Source organism: Pongo pygmaeus, chromosome 19 (assembly GCF_028885625.2).
Source record: "Pongo pygmaeus isolate AG05252 chromosome 19, NHGRI_mPonPyg2-v2.0_pri, whole genome shotgun sequence".
Taxonomy (NCBI): domain Eukaryota; kingdom Metazoa; phylum Chordata; class Mammalia; order Primates; family Hominidae; genus Pongo; species Pongo pygmaeus.
The window spans coordinates 92,496,923-92,517,471 of NC_072392.2; the positions used below are offsets into that span (position 1 = coordinate 92,496,923).

The window sequence follows — 20,549 nt, forward strand, 5'->3', positions numbered from 1 at the left end:
GCCACTTTGCTGATGAGGATAGCTGAGTCTTAGAAAAGGACAGGAACTTGCCCGGGGCCATGAGATCAGTAGGTAGCCAATCTGGGATTCAAATTCATTTTTTTCTAGCCCCAAATTCCCTTGTTTTAATTTACGTGATCTCAATTGCCTTAACTCCCTAAGAAATATGACTCGTTTCATTCATTCATTTATTCACTCATCCATTCATTCAATGAACACAGTACATTTCGTGCCAACCACCCAGCTAAGCTGTAAAAATCCCCAGCTTTGCCGGGCGCGGTGGCTCACGCCTGTAATCCCAGCACTTTGGGAGGCCGAGGCAGGCGGATCACGAGATCAGGAGATCGAGACCATCCTGGCTAACACGGAGAAACCCCGTCTCTACTAAAAATACCAAAAATTAGCCGGGCGTCGTGGCGGGCGGCTGTAGTCCCAGCTACTCGGGAGGCTGAGGCAGGAGAAGGGCGTGAACCCGGGAGGCGGAGCTTGCAGTGAGCCGAGATGGCGCCACTGCACTCCCGCCTGGGTGACAGAGCGAGACTCCGTCTCAAAAAAAAACAGCTTCTACTCCCACGGAGTTTCCATACTGGTGGTGCGGGAAGGTGTCTTATTACACAAAGTGGAGGAAGGACGCTAGCAGAGGGGAGGGAAGGGTTATAATTCCCACTGAATGGATGCGGAAACTGAAGGAAGGCAAGACAACACAGTCGGCCAAGATGGTAAGCAAAGCCCGCCATCACCACCCAGGGATCAGGGCTTCCCAAGCACTGACTATTCTTCCTTGCGTTTTCTGGGTACCTTGCTCGATGCAAATGCATACAAACGTAGGCTTGGATAAGCGCCTTGGCAACGCCCCTACAAATGTTCATGATCATTACTGGCATGTTACCAACTTATTGGTTAATTCTTCTCCTAACTCGGGAGACCTCCAAAAAGAAGAGGGACGGGCTTCGCTTCCGACGTGGCAGGAAAGGAGTCACGTGCTCCGGGGACCTTCCGCGTCGCCCCGCGCGTCCGGAGCCAGGCCGGGGTTGCCAAGCAACCGGTAAACGCCGCCGTTTGAGGAGCACCGGAGCCGTAGCCGGGACCGTGGATTAGGCGCTTCCCCAGAGACCCAGAAGCAGGAGGAGCGGACCCAGGGTAAGGGGCGGGCGCCAGGAGGACGTCAGAGGCTAAAGACTAGAGTGGAGAGTGACAGGGAGAGACTTACAGGGTAATAATCACCAAGAGTGCCAAAAATTCCTCTTGGGGGGCTTCCTTCTGGGATAGCTCTGCCAGATGGTGGCTGCCAGGACTAGCGCTCCTAGTGCCCTCTGTCCTCTTAGTCCTTGCTGCCCTGGATCCGCCCCAAGTCGCAGGACCCTGCAGTCTCTGTACACCCTGCCTCGTACCCTCCTACCCACTCAGGTCCTGATACAGTCCGTGTCCTGGAGTGGACTGGAGACCTCTGAAGGATTTACAGCTGAATGGAGGGGAAAAAAAAAAAAACAGCCTCCGGCTAGGGTGGTGGGAAGATGGGACCTTTAAGAGGAGCGCTTTCTGCTCAGGATAGAGCGACGTAAATTAACAGTATCGCACACCTGCTGGGTGGCAGGTGTTTTAAGTGCTTTCTTTCATTTCTTCCTCAACCTGGGAGCTGGCGTTCTCGTGTGATCGAGGTCACACAGTTGGCAAGTTCCTCCGGAGCGTGTGCGGTTCCTCCTTTCTGCTCAAGGTCGAGGTTTACCACATTCTCTTGAACCACAGAAGTGCGTCTTCTCCCAGCTTTCAGACCCTACGTGTTTTCCTCTTGAATCCTCAGTTTCAAATCCTTTGCTTGTTTGTCACGGTCAGCAAAGGAGGAACAGGGGAGAGAGCTGCAGAGAGAAGCCTGGTAGGCGTTGGTATCACAGTCACTAACGCAGCAGGTGACGGGAGTCTTGGGCCCCTTCTATGTGCCAGGCCCTGGGGACGGGAGTAAATAAAAGACCACAGTCTTTCCGTCAAGGAGACCACAAGGTAGTGGTGAGGGCAGGTATCACTGACCCCCATCGCTCTCCAATTCTGGGGACCTCTTCTCACCTTGTCCTGCCCTCAACCTTCACTTTCCTTGGGGGGCTCAGCCACGCTTAGTGCTGTCCTGGGGGAAAATAAATGGGGGCTTTCTAGGGAGGTCTGCCTCTTTTGAGGGTAGAGTGAGTCCCTCAGGACCCCGGAATTCCAGAAGGTGCACAAGGACATAAGAAAGGGAAGGAAAGCCGGGTGCGGTTTTCATGCCTGTAATCCCAGTGCTTTGAGAGGCCCAGGCGGATGGATCACTTGAGGTCAGGAGTTTGAGACCAGCCTGACCAACATGGTGAAACCCCATCTGTACTAAAAATACAAACGTTCTGGCCGGGTGCAGTGGCTCACGCCTGTAGTCCCAGCTACTCGGCAGGTGGAGGCAAGAGAATTGCTTAAACCTGGGAGTTGGAGGTTGCAATGAGCTGAGATCAGGCCACTGCACTCCAGCCTGGGTGACAGAGTGAGACTCCATCTCAAAAAAAAAAAAAAAAATTAGCCGAGTGTGGTGGCACGCACCGGTAGTCTCAGCTACTCAGGAGACTGAGGCACAAGAATCGCTTGAACTTAGGAGGCAGAGGTTGGAGTGAGCCAAGATCACACCACTGCACTCCAGCCTGGGTGACAGAGCAACACTGTCCCAAAAACAACAACAACAACAAAGAAAGAGGGAAGGAAGTCCTCTCCTGCCAGGTGCCATGCAGGGCCCACCAGTCGCAGGAACCCAGTAGGGGCTGTACCAGGGACCAAGAAGAAGAGGAAAATGTTCTCATCTCCTTATTCCACTAGGGAGTTCAATGTGTAGGGCTGACCTTCCAGCTTACCTCCTTCCCAGTCTCCCACGCTGACACTCCTCCTCCCCATCAGTCCCTTGGCCTCCCTCCCGGCTTGGAAAACACACTTTCCCTTAAGCCACCGGAGGTTCTCTCCAGGAATTACTTTGCTCATTCTCACTGCACAAGACGAGTTTTGTTTTTATAGTGAGTGAAGTTTCCCATCTGACTGCCTCCCCGGGGATGCGGGAGATGCCTGAATCTTTGATGTCTGGACCACAGCGTCCCTGATTCTGCGTGTTCCTGTGTTTGAGACTCACAGTGGTGTTCTTCACGCCTCTGGGACTCTAGGTTCCCATGGGGGGAGGATCTCCCCCCAAAACTCCCAGAGGGCAGTGGCACTGCTCCCATCCCCGCTCTGTCACCCCATGCAGACACCCCTGCTCAGGCCTTGCTTGGGGAAGCCCACCCTCTAGCACTTGTCTCACAAGAGGTTGGGGGAGACCTCCTGAGATGCCCTTTGCTGACCTTGCTGTTCATCTGTGTGCCCTGCTAGCTTGTGAGAAGAGCTTGCTCTGGGTCCTTGAATGGGTTGTCTTCCCGTCACCAGGCCAGTCTTTAAATGTCCCCTCTGTCTGCCTCCAGACACAAGACAATGCCTCTGTTCTCGCTCGGGGCTTGGCCTTGGGAAACACCAAGAAGGAAAGCAAAGCTGTTAAAAATCTGATCTGGGCTAAAGAGGCTATTTCTGTCTTCCTGGAGTTTCCTCATTCTCTTCAATCTCTGTGTGTCCCCTAGGAGCCAGCTGGCTTGCAGCAATTTCTTTTAAAAGTCAGAGACAGGCAGCCCTAATTGCCTGAGTCCTGCAGCCCCATGTGGGAGGCACAGGTGCTTCACACTGTGTTGGCAAAGAGGAGGATGCCACGGGATTCGCATGCTTTTTCACAAGGCCATAGCTTTGTCCATGTGGTATAAACACATTGGGGCACCCCGCTACAATCTGGGCTTCTCATCCCACCCTTTGGCCTCTAAGCCATTGCTTCCACCCAGGAAAGAGAATTTCCAAACTACAAGAAAGAGAAGAAAACAAGGCTGGGTGCGGTGGCTCATGCCTGTAATCCCAGTACTTTGGGAGGCCGAGGTGGGCGGATCACTTGAGATCAGGAGTTGAAGAACAGCTGGCCAACATGCTGAAACCCTGTCTCTACTAAAAATACAAAAATTAGCCGGGAATGGTGGCATGTGCCTGTAATCCCAGCTACGGGAGGCTGAGGCAGGAGAATCGCTTGCACCCGGGAGACGGAGTTTGCAGTGAGCCTAGATCTTGCCACTGCACTCCAGCCTGGACGACAGAGCGAGACTCTATCTCAAAAAAAAAAAGAAAAAAGAAAAAAAGAAACAAAATGCCACTTTCTGCAACAGTCTGGTTAAGGTTGAGTTGCTCTGGGGCTAGGAGTGGGATGGGGTGGTACTGTCTTCAAGACACAATGTATATGGATGCAAAGGGTTAACCTTCCTACCCTCCTTCGCCCCACCTGCTGCCCCAGCTGCTCCAGGGCCCAAGATCCCCCTGGCACATGCTTCTAGGGGCACACAGCTCCTGCCCTGCCTCTCAGGGGCCAGCGGCCAGGGCCCACTGGTCTGGTGCCTTGTAGCCCTGGAGGCGGGAGAGGGTAGGTTAGACACAAGTCTGGTAGTCATGTCCACCTAGGGTGATTGTGAAAAACACGAATTGCTAGGCCCTGCCCCAGGCATCTAGTTCAGCATTTGCAGGAGAGAGGCCTGGGGGTCTGTGTATTTTTAAGGAAGATCCCAGGTTTCAGAAATGCTGGTTGAGAGATTAAGGTCCCTCACTTTAAATCAATGGTCCTCAAACTTGGCTACACAGGAATTGCCTGGAGAATTAAAGCAAAAAGGTATATACTGATGAGAGATCCTGATGTAGTTGTTCTGGGGTTCAAACTCAGCATTGTGATTTCACAAAGCCCTCCAGGTGTTTCTAAATGTGCAGTCAGGACTAACAATCACTGCTTTAGAGCCAGACATGCCTGGTGGTTCTGCCTGAACTGAAGAACTGTGACCTTCGACCCTGTATTAATACTTCATCTCTCCAGGCCTCAGTTTCTTCATCTCAAAAATGGGCTCATGCCTATAATCCCAGCACTTTGGGAGGCTGAGGCAGGAGGATCACTTGAGCCCAGGAGTTTGAGACAAGCCTGGGCAACATAGTGAGACCTTCAACTCTACAAAAAAAAAAAAAAAAAAAAAATTAGTCTGATGTGGTAGTGTCTGCCTGTGGTCCCAGTTACTCAGAAGGCTGAGGTGGGAGGATTGCTCGAGCCTGGGAGGTTGAGGCTGCAGCAAGCCGTGTTCATGCCACTGCACTCCAGCCTGGATGACAGAGCAAGACACTGTCTCATAAAAAGAAACTTTAGTGAGAACTGTGATCACTCTTTTGGGAGTGGTACCGGCCATGCAGGAAGCATACCTGGAAACTGTTGTTCATAGTGTTTGGAACCTGGTCAGTCTTTACATATTCTGGATGCAAGTTCTTTATCAGATAGATAATTTGCAAATATTTTATCCAAGTCTGTGGCTTCTCTTTTTGTTAACATTGTTGGCCGGGCATGGTGGCACACACCTGTAATCCCAGCTACTCGGGAGGCTGAAGCAGGAGAACCGCTTGAACCCAGGAGGCGGAGGTTGCAGTGAGTAGATATGCCACTCCACTCCAGCATGAGTAACAAAATGAGATTCCGTCTCAAGAAAAAAAGAAAGAAAAGAAAAGAACGAATGAATAAGACCTACTATTTGAGAGGACAACAAGGTGACTACAGTCAGTAATAACTTAATTGTACGTTTAAAAATAACTAACAGGCCGGGTGCGGTGGCTCACGCCTGTAATCCCAGCACTTTGGGAGGCCGAGGTGGGTGGATCACGAGGTCAGGAGATCGAGACCATCCTGGCCAACACGGTGAAACCCCGTCTCTACTAAAAATACAAAAAATTAGCCGGGCGTGGTGGTGGGTGCCTGTAGTCCCAGCTACTCGGGAGGCTGAGGCAGGAGAATGTCATGGGCCCGAGAGGCGGAGCTTGCAGTGAGCCGAGATCGCACCACTGCACTCCAGCCTGGGTGACAGAGCAAGACTCCGTCTCAAAAACATAAAAAAAAAAAAAAAGGATAAATGCTTGAGGGGATGGATGGATACCCCATTTCCCATGATTGTATATTGCATACCTATAGCAAAACATCTCCTGTGCCCCATAAATATATACACCTACTATGTAACCACAAAAATTAAAAATTAAAACTTAAAAAAAATAGCAAAACCTGCTCACGTAATCTTGTTTTTGAGATAGAGTCTTGCACTGTCATCCAGGCTGGAGTGCAGTGGCACAATCTCGACTCACTGCAACATCTACCTTCCAGGTTTAAGCGATTCTCCTATCTCAGCCTCCTGAGTAGCTGCGATTACAGGCACGCGCCACCATGCCTGGATAATTTTTTGTATTTTTAGTAGAGATGGGTTTTCGCCATGTTGGCCAGGCTGGTCTTGAACTCCTGACCTCAAGTGATCCACTGGCCTTGGCCGCCCAAAGTGCTGGGATTATAGGCATGAGCCACAATGCCCGGCCTAATCTCTTGGGCATTGAAAGGCCTTTGGTTGTAAATCTACCAAGGCAAGCTCTCCTTCAGTTTATCTTCCTCACACCAGCACCAGCCACTCATCCACATCTTTTGTCCTAGGGCTCTGTGCAACCCCAGGAGCCTTGCACAGATCCTCAATCTGAGCCCCTGGAAACTTGCTATCAAAGGCACAATTTCTGAAAGTCCAGGTGGCTGGCAGACAGAAATCTCTGTTAACTCCATGGTGTGATATGGCAGGCACACAGGTCAAAGGGCCAACCATTGAACTCACTGAGCAAGCCCTCAGACCCAGTGGAGTCTAGTGATGTCATGCGGGAGTCAGAAAGGTCAAGGGCAATATGTGGGAATGGCCCAGCCCATTGCATTTTTACAACTTCTAATCAGCATCAGTGAGAAAGCCTTCCTTGTGCGGCCTGTGAACCCCACCTCTGATGCTGCTGAAGCACTTTCATTTCACTTCTCAGCATCCTGTGGCTGTGTCAGGTCTCAGAAAGACGAAGTGGCCCTGCCCAGGTCACGCAGCTGGTGACGGCAGGCCCAGAACTTGAAGTCAGGGCCCAGCCAAGCCCACTTCCCAATTCCCTGCTGTGTCCCATGACCAGTAGCACACGTCAGAGGCTTTCCCAAAGGCCTCCATGTCCTGCCTGTTGGGGAAGCCTGTGGCTTTCTCTCTGTCTGGGGTCGACTCTCAGCTCTGTCCTAGTTGGAGGGAAGAGAGTTCCAGGGTGGCACCCAGACAGTGGTGGAGGCCAGAGTCGGGCAACCAATGAGCCTTTTGGACAATTGGGTGGAGAGTTGGGTCATTGGGTTGGGGAGGAGGGGTTCAAGAAGAGGCCCAGGGGTCTCAAATCTGTGTCCTGTGTGTTTCATGCCCAGCATGGCAGGGAATTTAGTCCAACATCATCACCATCAATATTTCCTCCTGCCCTGTCAATAAACACTGATTCTTAAAAACCGTATTGTACCACGTGCGATGGCTCATACCTGTAATCCCAGCACTTTGGGAGGCTGAGGCAGGTGGATCACTTGAGCCCAGAAGTTCAAGACCAGCTTCGGCAAAATGGTGAGACCCCATCTCTACAAAACAATACAAAACTTAGCCAGGCATGGTGCTGCACACCTGTAGTCCCAGCTACTTGGGAGGCTGAGGCAGGAGAATTGCTTGAAGCCGGGAGGTGGAGATTGCAGGGACCCAAGATCATGCCACTGCACTCCAGCCTGGGTGACAGAACAAGCCTTTGTCTCAAAAAAAAAAAAAAAAACCCTAAAAACAAAAGACAAAAACTGTATCATTTGGTGGGTAAGAGCTTTGGAATGGGGGCAGGCCAGCTGCAGCATGTATTAGCTATAGGACCTTGGGCAAGTCACTGAGGGCATCTAAGCATCAAAGGCCTTCAAAGAAAATGGTGATTTTTTTTTTTTTTTTTTTTTTTGAGACAGAGTCTTGCTCTCTTGCCCATGCTGGAGTGCAATGGTGTGATCTCGGTTCACTGCAACCTTCTCCTCCCGGGTTCAAGCGATTCTCCCACCTCAGCCTCCCAAGTAGCTGGGATTACAGGTGTGCGCCACCATGCCCGGCTAATTTTTGTATTTTTGCAGAGATGGGGTTTCACCATGTTGGCCAGGCTGGTCTTGAACTCCTGACCTCAGGTGATCCACCTGGCTTGGCCTCCCAGTGTGCTGGGATTACAGTTGTCAGCTACCGGGCCTGGCCAAAATTTTTATTGCCCTCCTCAGAGAGCAACTGCAATAACTAAACAGGGTAATGCTTAGCATATAGTCAGCACTCAGGATTTTTTTTAATGCAGATGCAGCTTCTGGACAAATTCCTAGGATCTCCCCACCACCCCTTGCTTCCTGCCCCAACCAGATTGAGAACCTGGAGCTGTCCTGGCGGGACCTGTGGAGATGGGGAAGAGGCCAGTGGGGTCCCTCAGCCCACACCCTCTCTCTGCCCCCCAGCAGCCGGCATCATGGAGATTGTGTACGTGTACGTCAAGAAGCGCAGCGAGTTCGGGAAGCAGTGCAATTTCTCGGACCGCCAGGCCGAGCTGAACATCGACATCATGCCCAACCCTGAGCTGGCTGAGCAGTTCGTGGAGCGGAACCCAGTGGACACGGGCATCCAGTGCTCGATCAGCATGTCGGAACACGAGGTGGGTCCCTGCCCCAAGGGCCTCGGCCTGTGAGGTGTGGCCAGGCAGGGCGGCCAGCTGGGGCAGATGAGTGGTTCCGTGGGTCCTTGTCCACCTGAAAGCCAGTTAGAGTGGACCAAATGCAGATGCTGGAAGTGAGGGCAGAGGCTCCCCCTGAGTTCCACGCAGTGCTCAGGGTCAGAGGAAGACCCAGCACCAGCCTTCCTCGAGCCAGGGGAGTGCAAATCACAATGTTCCCTCTCCCAAGAGCTCTTGTTTCACCTCAAAGACACTTACCAGAGTTGTTTTGGATGTTTGGTGTAGCTGGGAGATATATATTTTTTTTAAACAGGGTCTCACTCTGTCGCCCAGGAGTGCAGTGGCACAAACTCGACTCACTGCAACCTTCGTTTCCTGAATTCAATAGCTCCTCCCAATTCAGTCTCCCTGGTAGCTGGGACTACAGGTGTGCACCACCATGCCTGGCTAATTTTTGCAACTATTGTAGAGATGAGGTTTTGCCATGTTGCCCAGGCTGGTCTCAAGCTCCTGGGCCCAAGTAGTCCTCCCGCCTTGGCCTCCGAAAGTGCTGGGAATACAGGCATGAGCCACTGTGCCCAGCCTGGGAGAGATATTCTGAGGGAGCAGAGATTCATATCTACAGGCAACTACCCAGCTTGAGAAAAGGGAAGTGTCCCACAGAAAGTTCCGGCCAGAGGGGCCTCCACCATAAGAGAACTTATCTTCAGGGTCGTGGTCATGTTCCCTGTCAGGAACAGAGACAGGCCAAAGAGTTCCCTGTCCCTATGAGCTAGGTGATTCACCCTCATTAGGTCAACAACTGCTGAGATAAAATGAAAACCAAATCAGTCGATATGGCCAAAACACGTCCAACAGTCAGGTAGGTGTGGGCGGTTTCAGTGACTCACAGTTCAAATGAATTAGGTGGTTCTCTCCCAGGACCAACTGCTGTCTCGGGGAAGAGAAGGCCTGTGGCCGTGGTGTGGCCAATAAGCAGAATGGCCGCCACGTGGGCCACACCCTGGGGGCCCTCCTGTCGTTTCCAGCAGCTCTGCCTTTTCCAGACTTGTTTTGTTTTGTTTTGTTTTAACCTTTCCTATGGTGCTGATCCAGATTTTTACCTTTTGTGAGAGCTGGCTTAAAAATGGAAAGGAGATGGGAGTGACTTCATGAGGATGGGGTTTCCATTCTGGGTGATGTAAGAGTTTTGGAACTAGGTGGGGTTGATGGTTGCACGGCACTGTGTATAGTAACGCTACTGCAGTGTACGCTTTAAAGTGGTTATGTGGTAAATTTTATGTTACATGTATTTTACCACAATTTCTTAAAAATAGGAAGGGCTGGGTGCGCTGGCTCAAGCCTGTAATCCCAGTACTTTGGGAGACCAAGGTGGGAAGCTGCTTGAGGCCACGAGTTTGAGACCAACCTGGGCAACATAGTGAGACTTCATTTCTACACATTTTTTTTTTTAATTACCCAGTTGTGGTGGCTCGCACCTGTGGTCCCAGTTACTTGGGAGGTGGAGGCGGGCGGATTGCTTATGCCCTGGAGTTCACGGCAGCAGTGAGCTGTGATTGCACCACTGCACTCCAGCTTGGGCAACAGAATGAGAACCTGTCTCTAAAAATAAATAACTAAATAACTAAATGAATAATTTTTTAAAAATAAAGTGAAAAGAAGGCAGAGGCGAGAGGATCACTTCAGCTCAGGAGTTTGACACCAGCCTGGGCAACATGGCGAAACACCGTCTCTACAGAAGAAAAACAAAAACAAAAATTAGCCACGTGTGGTGGTACATGCCTGTAGTCCCAGCTACTTGGGAGTCTGAGGCTGGAGGATCCCTTCAGCCTGAGAAGTCAAAGCTGTACTGGCCGGGCGCAGTGGCTCATGCCTATAATCCCAGCACTTCCAGAGGCTGAGGCCAGTGGATCACCTGAGGTCAGGAGTTCAAAACCAGCCTGGCCAACATGGTGAAACCCCGTCTCTACTAAAAATACAAAAATTAGCCGGCCATGATGGCGAGCACCTGTAATCCCAGCTACTGGGGAGGCTGAAGCAGGAGAATCGCTTGAATCAAGGAGGCGAAGGTTGCAGTGAGCCGAGATTGCATTCCAGCCTGGGCAACAAGAGCGAAACTCCGCTCCAAAAAAAAAAAAAAAGCTGTAGTGAGTCGAGATCATGCCACTGCACTCCAGCCTGGGCAACAGAGTGAGAGACCCTCTCTTAAAAAAAAAAAAAAAAAAAAAAAAAAAAAAAAAAAAGGAAAGAAGGGAAAGTGGCAAGACCCACGTGTAAAACTGTCCTCCCTGCTACAGAGGATAGGCAAAGCAAATCCAAACTTGGAGTATTAACGTTCAATTTCTGTGACACTGACATTGTCAATGATAAGGTGGCATTGTTAATGATAGAGTGAAGAAAGACTATTCACTTTTTCTTTTTTCTTTTTCTTTTTTTTGAGACGGAGTCTCGCTCTGTCGCCCAGGCTGGAGTGTAGTGCTGTGATCTCAGCTCACTGCAACCTCTGCCTCCCACGTTCAAGTGATTTTCCTGCCTCAGCCTCCCGAGTAGCTGGGACTACAGGCGCCCACCACCACTCCCGGCTAATGTTTTGTATTTTTAGTAGAGACGGGGTTTCACCGTGTTAGCCAGGATGGTCTCGATCTCCTGACCTCGTGATCTGCTCGCCTCAGCCTCCCAAAGTGCTGGGATTACAGGTGTGAGCCACTGCGCCCGGCCGATTATTCACCTTTTCTTTGGATTCTCACAGAGCAGATGGACAGCCTTCTCTGGTCCATTAGAATTCAGATAAGGTCAAAACAGGATTTTCATGACCACAGCTACCAGTTGCAAAGCTGCTTAGCTCCACAGGGTTGCACTGTTGCAGCTACCTGTGCCCACCTGAGCACCGGGAATTTCCTTGCCTGCATCTGAAAATACTGTGGCTTCGGCCAGGGCGCCTCAGCATCCAGCCCTGGGAGCCCGCGTGGGACCTGGATTGCAGAAGTGGCCGAGGGTTTGGGAGTATACCAGGGTGACGTCTTCCCTCCTGCGGCTCTCTGTTTAGGCCAACTCAGAGCGGTTTGAGATGGAGACCCGGGGAGTTAACCATGTCGAGGGGGGCTGGCCCAAGGACGTGAACCCCCTGGAGCTGGAGCAGACCATCCGTTTCCGGAAGAAAGTGGAGAAAGATGAGAACTACGTTAACGCCATCATGCAGCTTGGCTCTGTAAGGCTTCCTCCCGCCCCAGCTGTGAGAGCCCCATCCATCACTGCAGCTCCCCAAGGGATGCACTGCCCCAGCTGTGCCTGGCCATCGCTGTGAGGCTCGTGTGAAGGCTGGGGGGAAGGGAACCAGCTGCTACCTCAAGGAGCCTTCTGTCTGGGAGCAGGCAGAGGTCCCAATCACAGACCAACAGGGAAGGCAGGGAGGTACAAGGGCTGACTGGGCATTAGGAGGAGTCTGACCTTGGGCAAAGGTGACTCCCAAAGTGCCCCACCCAGCAGCCAATAGGGATCATTCATTCATTTGACAAATTTGGACTGAACTTCAAGCCTCTGCCAGGCACAGTAGAGGTTGCAAAATGAATCTCATAATTGTTCTACATACTTGCCAGTGCAAAAAAAAGTTGTTTTAAGGAAAAAGAAATTTAAAATTTAAATTAAAAGAAAAAGAATCTCTTATACATCCTGTCCCAAAGAGATTGCAGTCTACTGGAGGTCAAAGACAAATACAGAGACATCACCAGATAACATAAAAAGAAAGAAATGCTGAAAGAGAAGCGTGACTTGTCCTTTGACTCCATGAGGAGGGAGGGTCAATCTCCTGCTGAAGGGATCAGGGAAGGCTTCCTGGAAGAAGTGGCATGGCTTGGTTGTCCTTTGGTGGACATTTGCAATAAAGGGGAGGGCAGTCTGGATGGAGGAACCAGCTGTCTGCAAGGACAGGAAGAAGGAGATGCGTGCCATATACATATATATGTGTGTGTATATATATGTATACACACATATATGTGTGTGTGTACGTGTGTATACACACACGTGTGTGTACGTGTGTATACACACACGTGTGTGTACGTGTGTATACGTGTGTGTATACACACATATGTATGTATACGTGTGTGTATACACACATATGTATGTATACGTGTGTGTATACATGTGTGTATATACACACATATGTGTGTATACATGTGTGTATATACACACATATGTGTGTGTATACGTGTGTATATACACACATATGTGTGTGTATATATACATGTGTATATACACACATATGTGTGTGTATACATGTGTGTATATACACACACATATATATATAGAGAGAGAGATTAATAATTTTATTTGGGCTGAGCTTGGTGGCTCACACCTGTAATCCCAGCACTTTGGGAGGCCGAGGCAGGTAGATCACTCGAGCTCAGGAGTTTGAGACCAGCCTGGCCAACATAGCAAAACCCCATCTCTACTAAAAATACAAAAATTAGCCAGGTGTGGTGGCACATGCCTGTAGTCCCAGCTACTTAGGAGGCCGAGGCAGGAGAATTGCTTGAACCCGAGAGACGGAAGCTGCAGTGAGCCCAGATCACACCCCTGCACTCTAACCTGGGCAGCAGAGCAAGACTGTGTCTCAAAATAATAATAATAATAATAGTAATAATAATAATAATAATTTTGTCTAGCATGGTGTTCTTCAACCTTTTCTTCATTATTACCCGTCATGTTTTTTCTAATGGCCTTCTGCCTCCATAAAATGTTTGTTGTTGTTGAGACAGAGTCTCATTCTGTCACCCAGGCTTGAGTGCAGTGGCGTGATCTTGGGTCTCTGCAATCTCCACCTCCCGGGTCCAAGCAATTCTCCTGCCTCAGCCTCCCAAGCAGCTGGGATTACAGGCAGCTGCCACCATGCCCAGCTAATTTTCTTTTGTATTTTTGGTAGAGATGGAGTTTTACCATGTTGGCCGGGCTGGTCTCAAACTCCTGACCTCAAGTGATCTGCCCGCTTCGGCCTCCCAAAGTGCTGGGATTACAGGCATGAGCCACCACACCCGGCCCATCAAATGTCAATGCTATAGACATACTGTATATCTGTTCATGCGCTGCATGTATTTCCATGCTTTGTACCTAAAAAGCAATATTATTTTACCCCCAGGAACCAATTAAAAATTCCTCCATTGAAAGCACATGGTTAGGTGGATGGGAAAAGGCCCCTGGCTATGTCCTGTCCCTCCCAGACTCCATTGCAGGCCTGGGCAATCTGAAAGGACCTCCATTTACTGCGAAGAACTTCCAATGTGTCCCCTCTAGATCATGGAGCACTGCATCAAGCAGAACAATGCCATTGACATCTACGAGGAGTATTTCAACGACGAGGAGGCTGTGGAAGTGACGGAGGAGGACCCTTCAGCTAAAACCATCAATGTTTTCAGGTAACGCCATAGCCAGGCAAGTGTCTGGCCACCCTCCGTCACCCCCATGCATGGGCGCCTCCAAAGGCAACTCCTTGCCATAGCTGCATGCCCTGGGTGCAGCGCCGTCTGTGCTCTGAGCTTGATAAGTGACGTGGTGATAAGTCGCCCAGCAGAGAAGTGGCCCTGCTCTGGGGGCGGGTCTGGTTGGTGGAAAGGGAGTACAGACTCCAGAGAAAGTGAAATTGCCCAGCTGTGTACAGGTGGGGCGTGTTCCTGCAGTGCAGAGTAAGTACAAGTACCAAGCGTGAGCAGCTAGCAGCACTGTGGGCACACAGGCCCCCGCCGCGGTCTGCACTCATGCGAGTATATCCATGAATCACTCCAGAGGATAGAAGTTTGACACCAGGGATTCATCCCACAGGTTTTGTGTGTGTGTGTGTGTGTGTGTGCGCGCGCGTGTGTGAAATCACCGCAGGCGTGGATATTCACTGCAGAGGGTGTGTGCCAGCCAAAGACTAGAACAAGCTAAGTCCATCCATAGGGGACTGGTTCTGGCAGTTCTGGCACACCCACACAATGGAATGCCATGCACCTGGTAAAGCGAGCGGGGCAGTCTGGGCGTGGTGGCTCACGCCTGTAATCCCAGCACTTTGGGGGGCCAAGGCGAGTGCATCACCTGAGGTCAGGAGTTCAAGACTAGCCTGGCCAACATGGCGAAACCCCGTCTCCACTAAAAATACAAAAATTAACTGGGTGTGGTAGCACATGCCTGTAATCCCAGCTACTCAGTATGCTGAGGCAGGAGAATCACTTGAATCTGGGAGGCGGAGGTTGCAGTGAGCCGAGATCGCACCACTGCCCTCCAGCCTGGGCAATACAGCAAGACTCTGTCTCAAAAAAAAAAAAAAAAAAAAAAAAAAGAAGCAGTGCAACTTCTTATGTGCTGATATGGAGTCATTTCCAGGATTCAGTATGTGAAAACCAAACCAAAACAAAGCCGGTGCAGAACAGGGTGTCCAGAGTGCCACTTTTTGTGGCAGTCCCCAACTTAAACCATTTTTTGGCTTTGCAAGGGTGCAAAAGCAATGCAAATCCAGGAGAAACCGTACTTTGAGTACCCACACAACCATTCTGTTTTTCACTCTCAGTACAGTATTCAGAAAATTACATGAGCTGTTCACCTCTTTATTATAAAATAAGCTTTGTGCTAGGTGATGTTGCCCAACTATAGGCTATATAAGTGTTCTGAGCACATAGGCTCGAGTAAGATGTGATGTTGGGTAGGTTAGGTGTATTCAATGCATTTTCAGCTCCTGATATTTCCAGCTTACTATGGGTTTATCAGGTGTAGCCAACATCATTAGCCAAGGAGCATCTGTATATGTGTATAAATATATGCATATGTGTATGTGTGTATATATGTGTATATGTATGTTTACATGCCTGATGTGAGGAGAACATCTGTGATTTTGGACTTCTGGCATCCGGAACTGTGATAGAATCAATTTCTGTTGTTTGAAGCCACCCAGTTTGTGGGACCTCATTGCAGCAGCCCCAGGAACCGAATACCCCATCCCAGAGCACCTTTGTAGGGTGTACAAAAGAAACTGATAGGAAGGAGAGCTTGGGAACAGGGATGGGGAGAGGACTGGGGAAGAAGGACTCCTCGGCCTTGAAGTCTGGTGGAAGGAGTTGCAGAAAGTGGGTGGAAGTGAGAAAGACCATGCTCTGTGGCCTCGGTTTTAACCATGAAGAAAAAAGCAAAGCCGTCTAATCAGATGAGTGGAGATGAGCAGGAGGCTGGAATAGAGCAGCGGGAGGTGCTGGGGGAATGTGGAGGGGAACCCTGTGGACCTGGGGCAGGGGTCAGACCTTGGGTCTGGGTGATGCAGGACTAGGGGAGTGAAAGGTGTTTTGGAAATGACTTGCCTCAGATCCCAACTCTGGGGAATTCATTTCACTACCACGACTGACTTAGGGGCCTGGGAAGTACCTAGCCCAGTCCCAGCACAGCAAGAAAGGACTCTTTTCTGAGGCAGGGCTGACTCATGGTGTGCAAGCAGGGCCAATGGCTGTCAGCAAGGGGTGTGCAGGAGAGGACATGGTGGGGCAGAGGCTGCCCTTCCTGTTGCCCTCCAGCCCTGCTGGGCTCTGACCTCGTATATGGACCACCCGAGCAGGATGATGCATTAGAAATCATCCAAGGGGCCGGGCATGGTGGCTCATGCCTATGATCTTAGCACTTTGGGAGGCCCAGGTGGACATATCATCTGAGGTCAGGAGTTTGAGACAAGCCTAGGAAACATGGTGAAACTCCGTCTCTACTAAAAATACAAAAATTAGCCGGGTGTGGTGGTAGGCACCTGTAATCCCAGCTACTTGGGAGGCAGAGGCAGGAGAATCGCTTGAACCCAGGAGGCAGAGGTTGCAGTGAGCTGAGATCATGCCACTGCCTGGGGGACAGAGCAAGACTCCATTTGATGAAAAAAAAAAGGGAGAAATTGGGGAGCCTCACATCCAGACTTCTGCTCTCTTCCCTCTCCCCTGCAGGGACCCCCAGGAAATCAAGAGGGCTGCCACGCACCTCTCCTGGCACCCCGATGGCAACAGGAAGTTGGCAGTGGCATACTCCTGCTTGGATTTTCAGCGGGCACCTGTGGGCATGAGCAGCGATTCATACATCTGGGACCTGGGTGAGAAGGAGCAGGGTCCTGGTGGCCTGGGAGGGCTGAGGGCTGGTCCCAGCACAAGCGGAGGAGTGGGAGGGAGGGGCAGGAGGTCAAGGACACTCACGGGGTTGGTGCCTCAAGGGAAGGGCCCACAGTCGAGGAGGAAGCCACTCTTCTCCTTCCTCCCTTGTCTGGTTTCAGGCAGAGCCAAGCAGAATCAAATCAGACGCAGGAAACCCCCTCCAATTCCAGATTCTTAGTTCGAGGCATGAAGACCTGACCCCATGGGATCTCAATTCTTAGCTCCTAAAGGCCAGGCGTGGTGGCCCATGCCTATAATCCCAGCACTTTGGGAGGCCAAGGCAGGTGGATCACCTGAAGTCAGGAGTTCAAGACCAGCCTGGCTAACATGATAAAACCCTGTCTCTACTAAAAATACAAAAATTAGTTGTGCTTGATGGTGAGTGCCTGTAATCCTAGCTACTTGGGAGACTGAAGCAGGAGAATTGCTTGAACCCAGGAGTCAGAGGTTGCAGTGAGCCGAGATCATGCCACTGCACTCCATCCTGGGCAACAGAGTGAGACTCTATCTCAACAACAACAAGAAAGAGTGCCCAGCAGACTGAGAAGGGACTCAAGGGGCGGTGGAATGGAACTTGTGCCTTTGTCCCATCTGTCCTGACACTTGCCTGTAATTCATGGCCTGCAGGGGCAGCGTGTCCATTTATTAGCACAAACCATTGTCTACAGAAGGGCTGGCAAGACACAGGCAGGGACGGGGTGGTGGTGGCTTCACGCTCTCCAGCTTCGCTTCGTTGTCAGCGTTATTAAAATAAACATGTAGGTGCCAGGCAGAGAGCTAATGCCCGACACTCCAACAGCTCAGTGAGTTCTGGCAGCAGCCCCATGGGGTGGACTCCATCATTATCTGCAGTCCACAGACCTGGTTCAAAGAAATTGGCAGAAAGATGACTTTATGTAAAAACTTTAGTATCAAAACCTCGTTTGACACCAAACCTAGGAACTGGACTAGAAATGTAATTATCACACACATACGCACACCCCAATCCTGTTCACCAAAAATAAAAACCATCAGCAAAGCCCCTAGGGTCAAAAATGCCAGATTCTGGCCAAGGTGGACCAGGGGGTGCAGCCTGGGGAAAGACTGGGGGGGCTTCCAGGCATCCAGGCATCCCCCCCTGCCACCATGCCCCCACTACCCACCCGCAGAAGGGGTGAAACTGGTTGATCCTATCCTTTTCTTTCTGGGCCTGGTGGGATAATTTTTTTGTGCTTTATAGAAAACCCCAACAAGCCTGAACTTGCTCTGAAGCCATCGTCTCCACTCGTGACATTGGAGTTCAACCCCAAAGATTCCCACGTGCTCCTGGGTGGCTGCTACAATGGACAGATAGGTAAGGAGGGACTCAGGCTTTTTTTTTTTTTTTTTTTTTTTTTTTTTTTAGATGGAATTTTGCTCTTGTTGCCCAGGCTGGAGTGTAGTGGCGCAATTTTGGCTCACTGCAACCTCTGCCTCCTGGGTTCAAGCGATTCTCCTGCCTCAGCCTCCCAAGTTTCCTGAGATTACAGGCGCCCACCACCACACCTGGCTAATTTTTTTGTTATTTTTAGTAGAGACAGGGTTTTACCATGTTGGCCAGGCTGGTCTCACACTCCTGACCTCAGGTAATTCACCCACCCTGGGCCTCCCAAAGTGCTGGGATTACAGGTGTGAGCCACCGCACCTGGCCGGGACCCAGGCTCATAGTCAGAGCCAATCCTGCTGCTGTAGGGCAGAGCCCACATGGCAGCCTGGGCTCGGCCATAGAAGACTAAGTGGGGTGGGGACCTACCATAGCTGACCAACTGCAGACATGGGTGAGGCAGGTTTGGCTGACACCTCAACAGTATCTCCTGTTACTACTGTAAGTCTAAAATTAGCTCAAAATAGCTTTAAAAAAGTATAATTCAAGTAAAATCAGAGAATATTTGACTAGGGGCCGCCATAAAGGGATGATGAGAGCATTGGGGAGCCCTATTTTGGGAGAGGCAGTCTGGGAAACCTACATGCTAATGGATATGGGTAATACTGGCCTTATAGAATGAGTTGGGAAGTGTTCCCTTCTGGAAGTTTGTGAAAAATTGATATTAATTTTTTTTTTTTTTGAGATGGAGTCTCGCTCTTTCGCCCAGGCTGGAGTGCAGTGGTGCAGTCTCGGCTCACTGCAGCCTCCACCTCTCGGATTCAAGTGATTCCCCTGCCTCAGCCTCCTGAGTAGCTGGGACTACAGGCTCATGCCACCACACCTGGCTAATTTTTGTCTTTTTTCAGTAGAGTTAGGGTTTCACCATGTTGGCCAGACTGGTCTCAAATTCCTGACCTCAAGTGATCCTCCCTCCTTGGCCTTCCAAAGTGCTGGGATTACTGGCGTGAGCCACCATGCCTGGCTGGTATTAATTCTTGAAATGTTTGGTAGAACTCATCAGTGAAGCCATCTGGTCCCTGGCTTTTCTTTATTGGAAGCTTAAAAGTTACAATTCGGTCCATTTACTTGTTATAGATCCTCTTCACATTTTCTGTTTCTTCTTTAATTGCTTTTGGTAGTTTCTGTCTTTCTAGGAACTTTTCCATTTCATCAAGTTGTCTAGTTTGTTGACATATAATTGTTCACAGTATTCCCTTATAATCATTTTCCTTTTCTTTCTTTCTTTTTTTTTTTTTTTTGAGACAGAGTTTTACTCTGTTGCCCAGGCTGGAGTGCAGTAGTGTAATCACTGCTCATTGCAGCCTCAACCTCCTGGGCCCAAGCAATCCTTCCACCTCAGCCTCCTGAGTAGCTGGGACTACAGGCGTGTGCCACCACGCTCGGCTAATTTTTGTAGTTTTTGTAGTCACAAGGTTTCATCATGTTGCCCAGGCTGCTCTTAAACTCCTGGGCTCAAGCGATCCGCCCACCTGGGCTGGCCTCCCAAAGTGCTGGGATGAACCACCAAGCCTGGCCTGATTTCAATCTTTTAAAATTTATTGAGACTTGTTTTATGGCCTAGCATATTAGCATATTGTCTATCCTGGAGAATGTTCCATGAGCACCTGAGAAGACTATAATCTGCTTATCGTCCAGTGCAGTTTTCCCTTTTTTTTTTGAGACAGAGTCTTGCTTTTTCGCCCAGGCTGGAGTGCAGTGGCACGATCTCGGCTCACTGCAAGTTCCGCCTCCCGGGTTCACGCCATTCTCCTGCCTCAGCCTTCCAAGTAGCTGGGACTACAGGCACCCGCCACCACGCTGGGCTCATTTTTTGTATTTTTTTTTAGTAGAGACGGGGTTTCACCGTGTTAGCCAGGATGATCTCGATCTCCTGACCTCGTGATCCGCCCGCCTCGGCCTCCCAAAGTGCTGGGATTACAGGCCTGAGCCACCGCACCAGGCCTGTCCGGTGGAGTTTTCTATAGATATCTGGGAGGTCTTGTCTATAGTGTTGGTCAAGACTTCTATTTCCTTGTTGATCTTTCACCTAGTAATTATGTCTATTATTGAAAGTAGGATACTGCTATCTGCCATTATTATTGTTGAATTGTCCATTTCTCCTTCAATTTTGTCAAGTTTTGCTTCCTGTATGTTAAGGCTATGTTATTAGGTACATGCACATGTTTATAATTGTTAAGTTTTCCTAGTGAATTAACTCTTTATCAGTATATAATGTCTTTATTTGTCTCCAGTAGCATTTTTCATCTCAAAGTCTGTCTGTCTTTGAGATAGGCACTCCAGCTCTCTTTGGTTACCATTTGCATGGTGTATCTTTCCCCATCCTTTTACTTTTAACCTGTTTGCCTCTTTGAATCTAAAGTATGTCT

The 20,549-nt window shown here is 50.0% G+C and overlaps 1 protein-coding gene across 22 annotated transcripts in view; it reads left to right on the top strand.

The window, feature by feature from the left end:
- Nucleotides 1-500: 500 nt before the first annotated feature.
- Nucleotides 501-20,549, top strand: part of DNAI2 (dynein axonemal intermediate chain 2) — a 41,105-nt gene continuing 21,056 nt past the window's right edge. For 7 of the 22 annotated variants that reach the window (XR_010124481.1, XR_010124484.1, XR_010124485.1 and 4 more), the window contains exons 1-6: nucleotides 783-1,140; nucleotides 8,426-8,619; nucleotides 11,684-11,845; nucleotides 13,924-14,045; nucleotides 16,578-16,720; nucleotides 17,998-18,111. Coding sequence is in view for 14 of the 22 variants with exons in the window: in XM_054458334.2 (XP_054314309.1) it covers nucleotides 8,437-8,619; nucleotides 11,684-11,845; nucleotides 13,924-14,045; nucleotides 16,578-16,720; nucleotides 17,998-18,111 (724 nt within the window). In the remaining 8 variants the exon portion in view is untranslated. Of the gene's footprint in view, nucleotides 1,214-8,333; nucleotides 8,620-11,683; nucleotides 11,846-13,923; nucleotides 14,046-16,577; nucleotides 16,721-17,997; nucleotides 18,112-20,549 lie in introns of all 22 variants that reach the window. The other 15 variants (XR_010124482.1, XR_010124486.1, XM_054458318.2 and 12 more) reach the window with 8 other exon arrangements.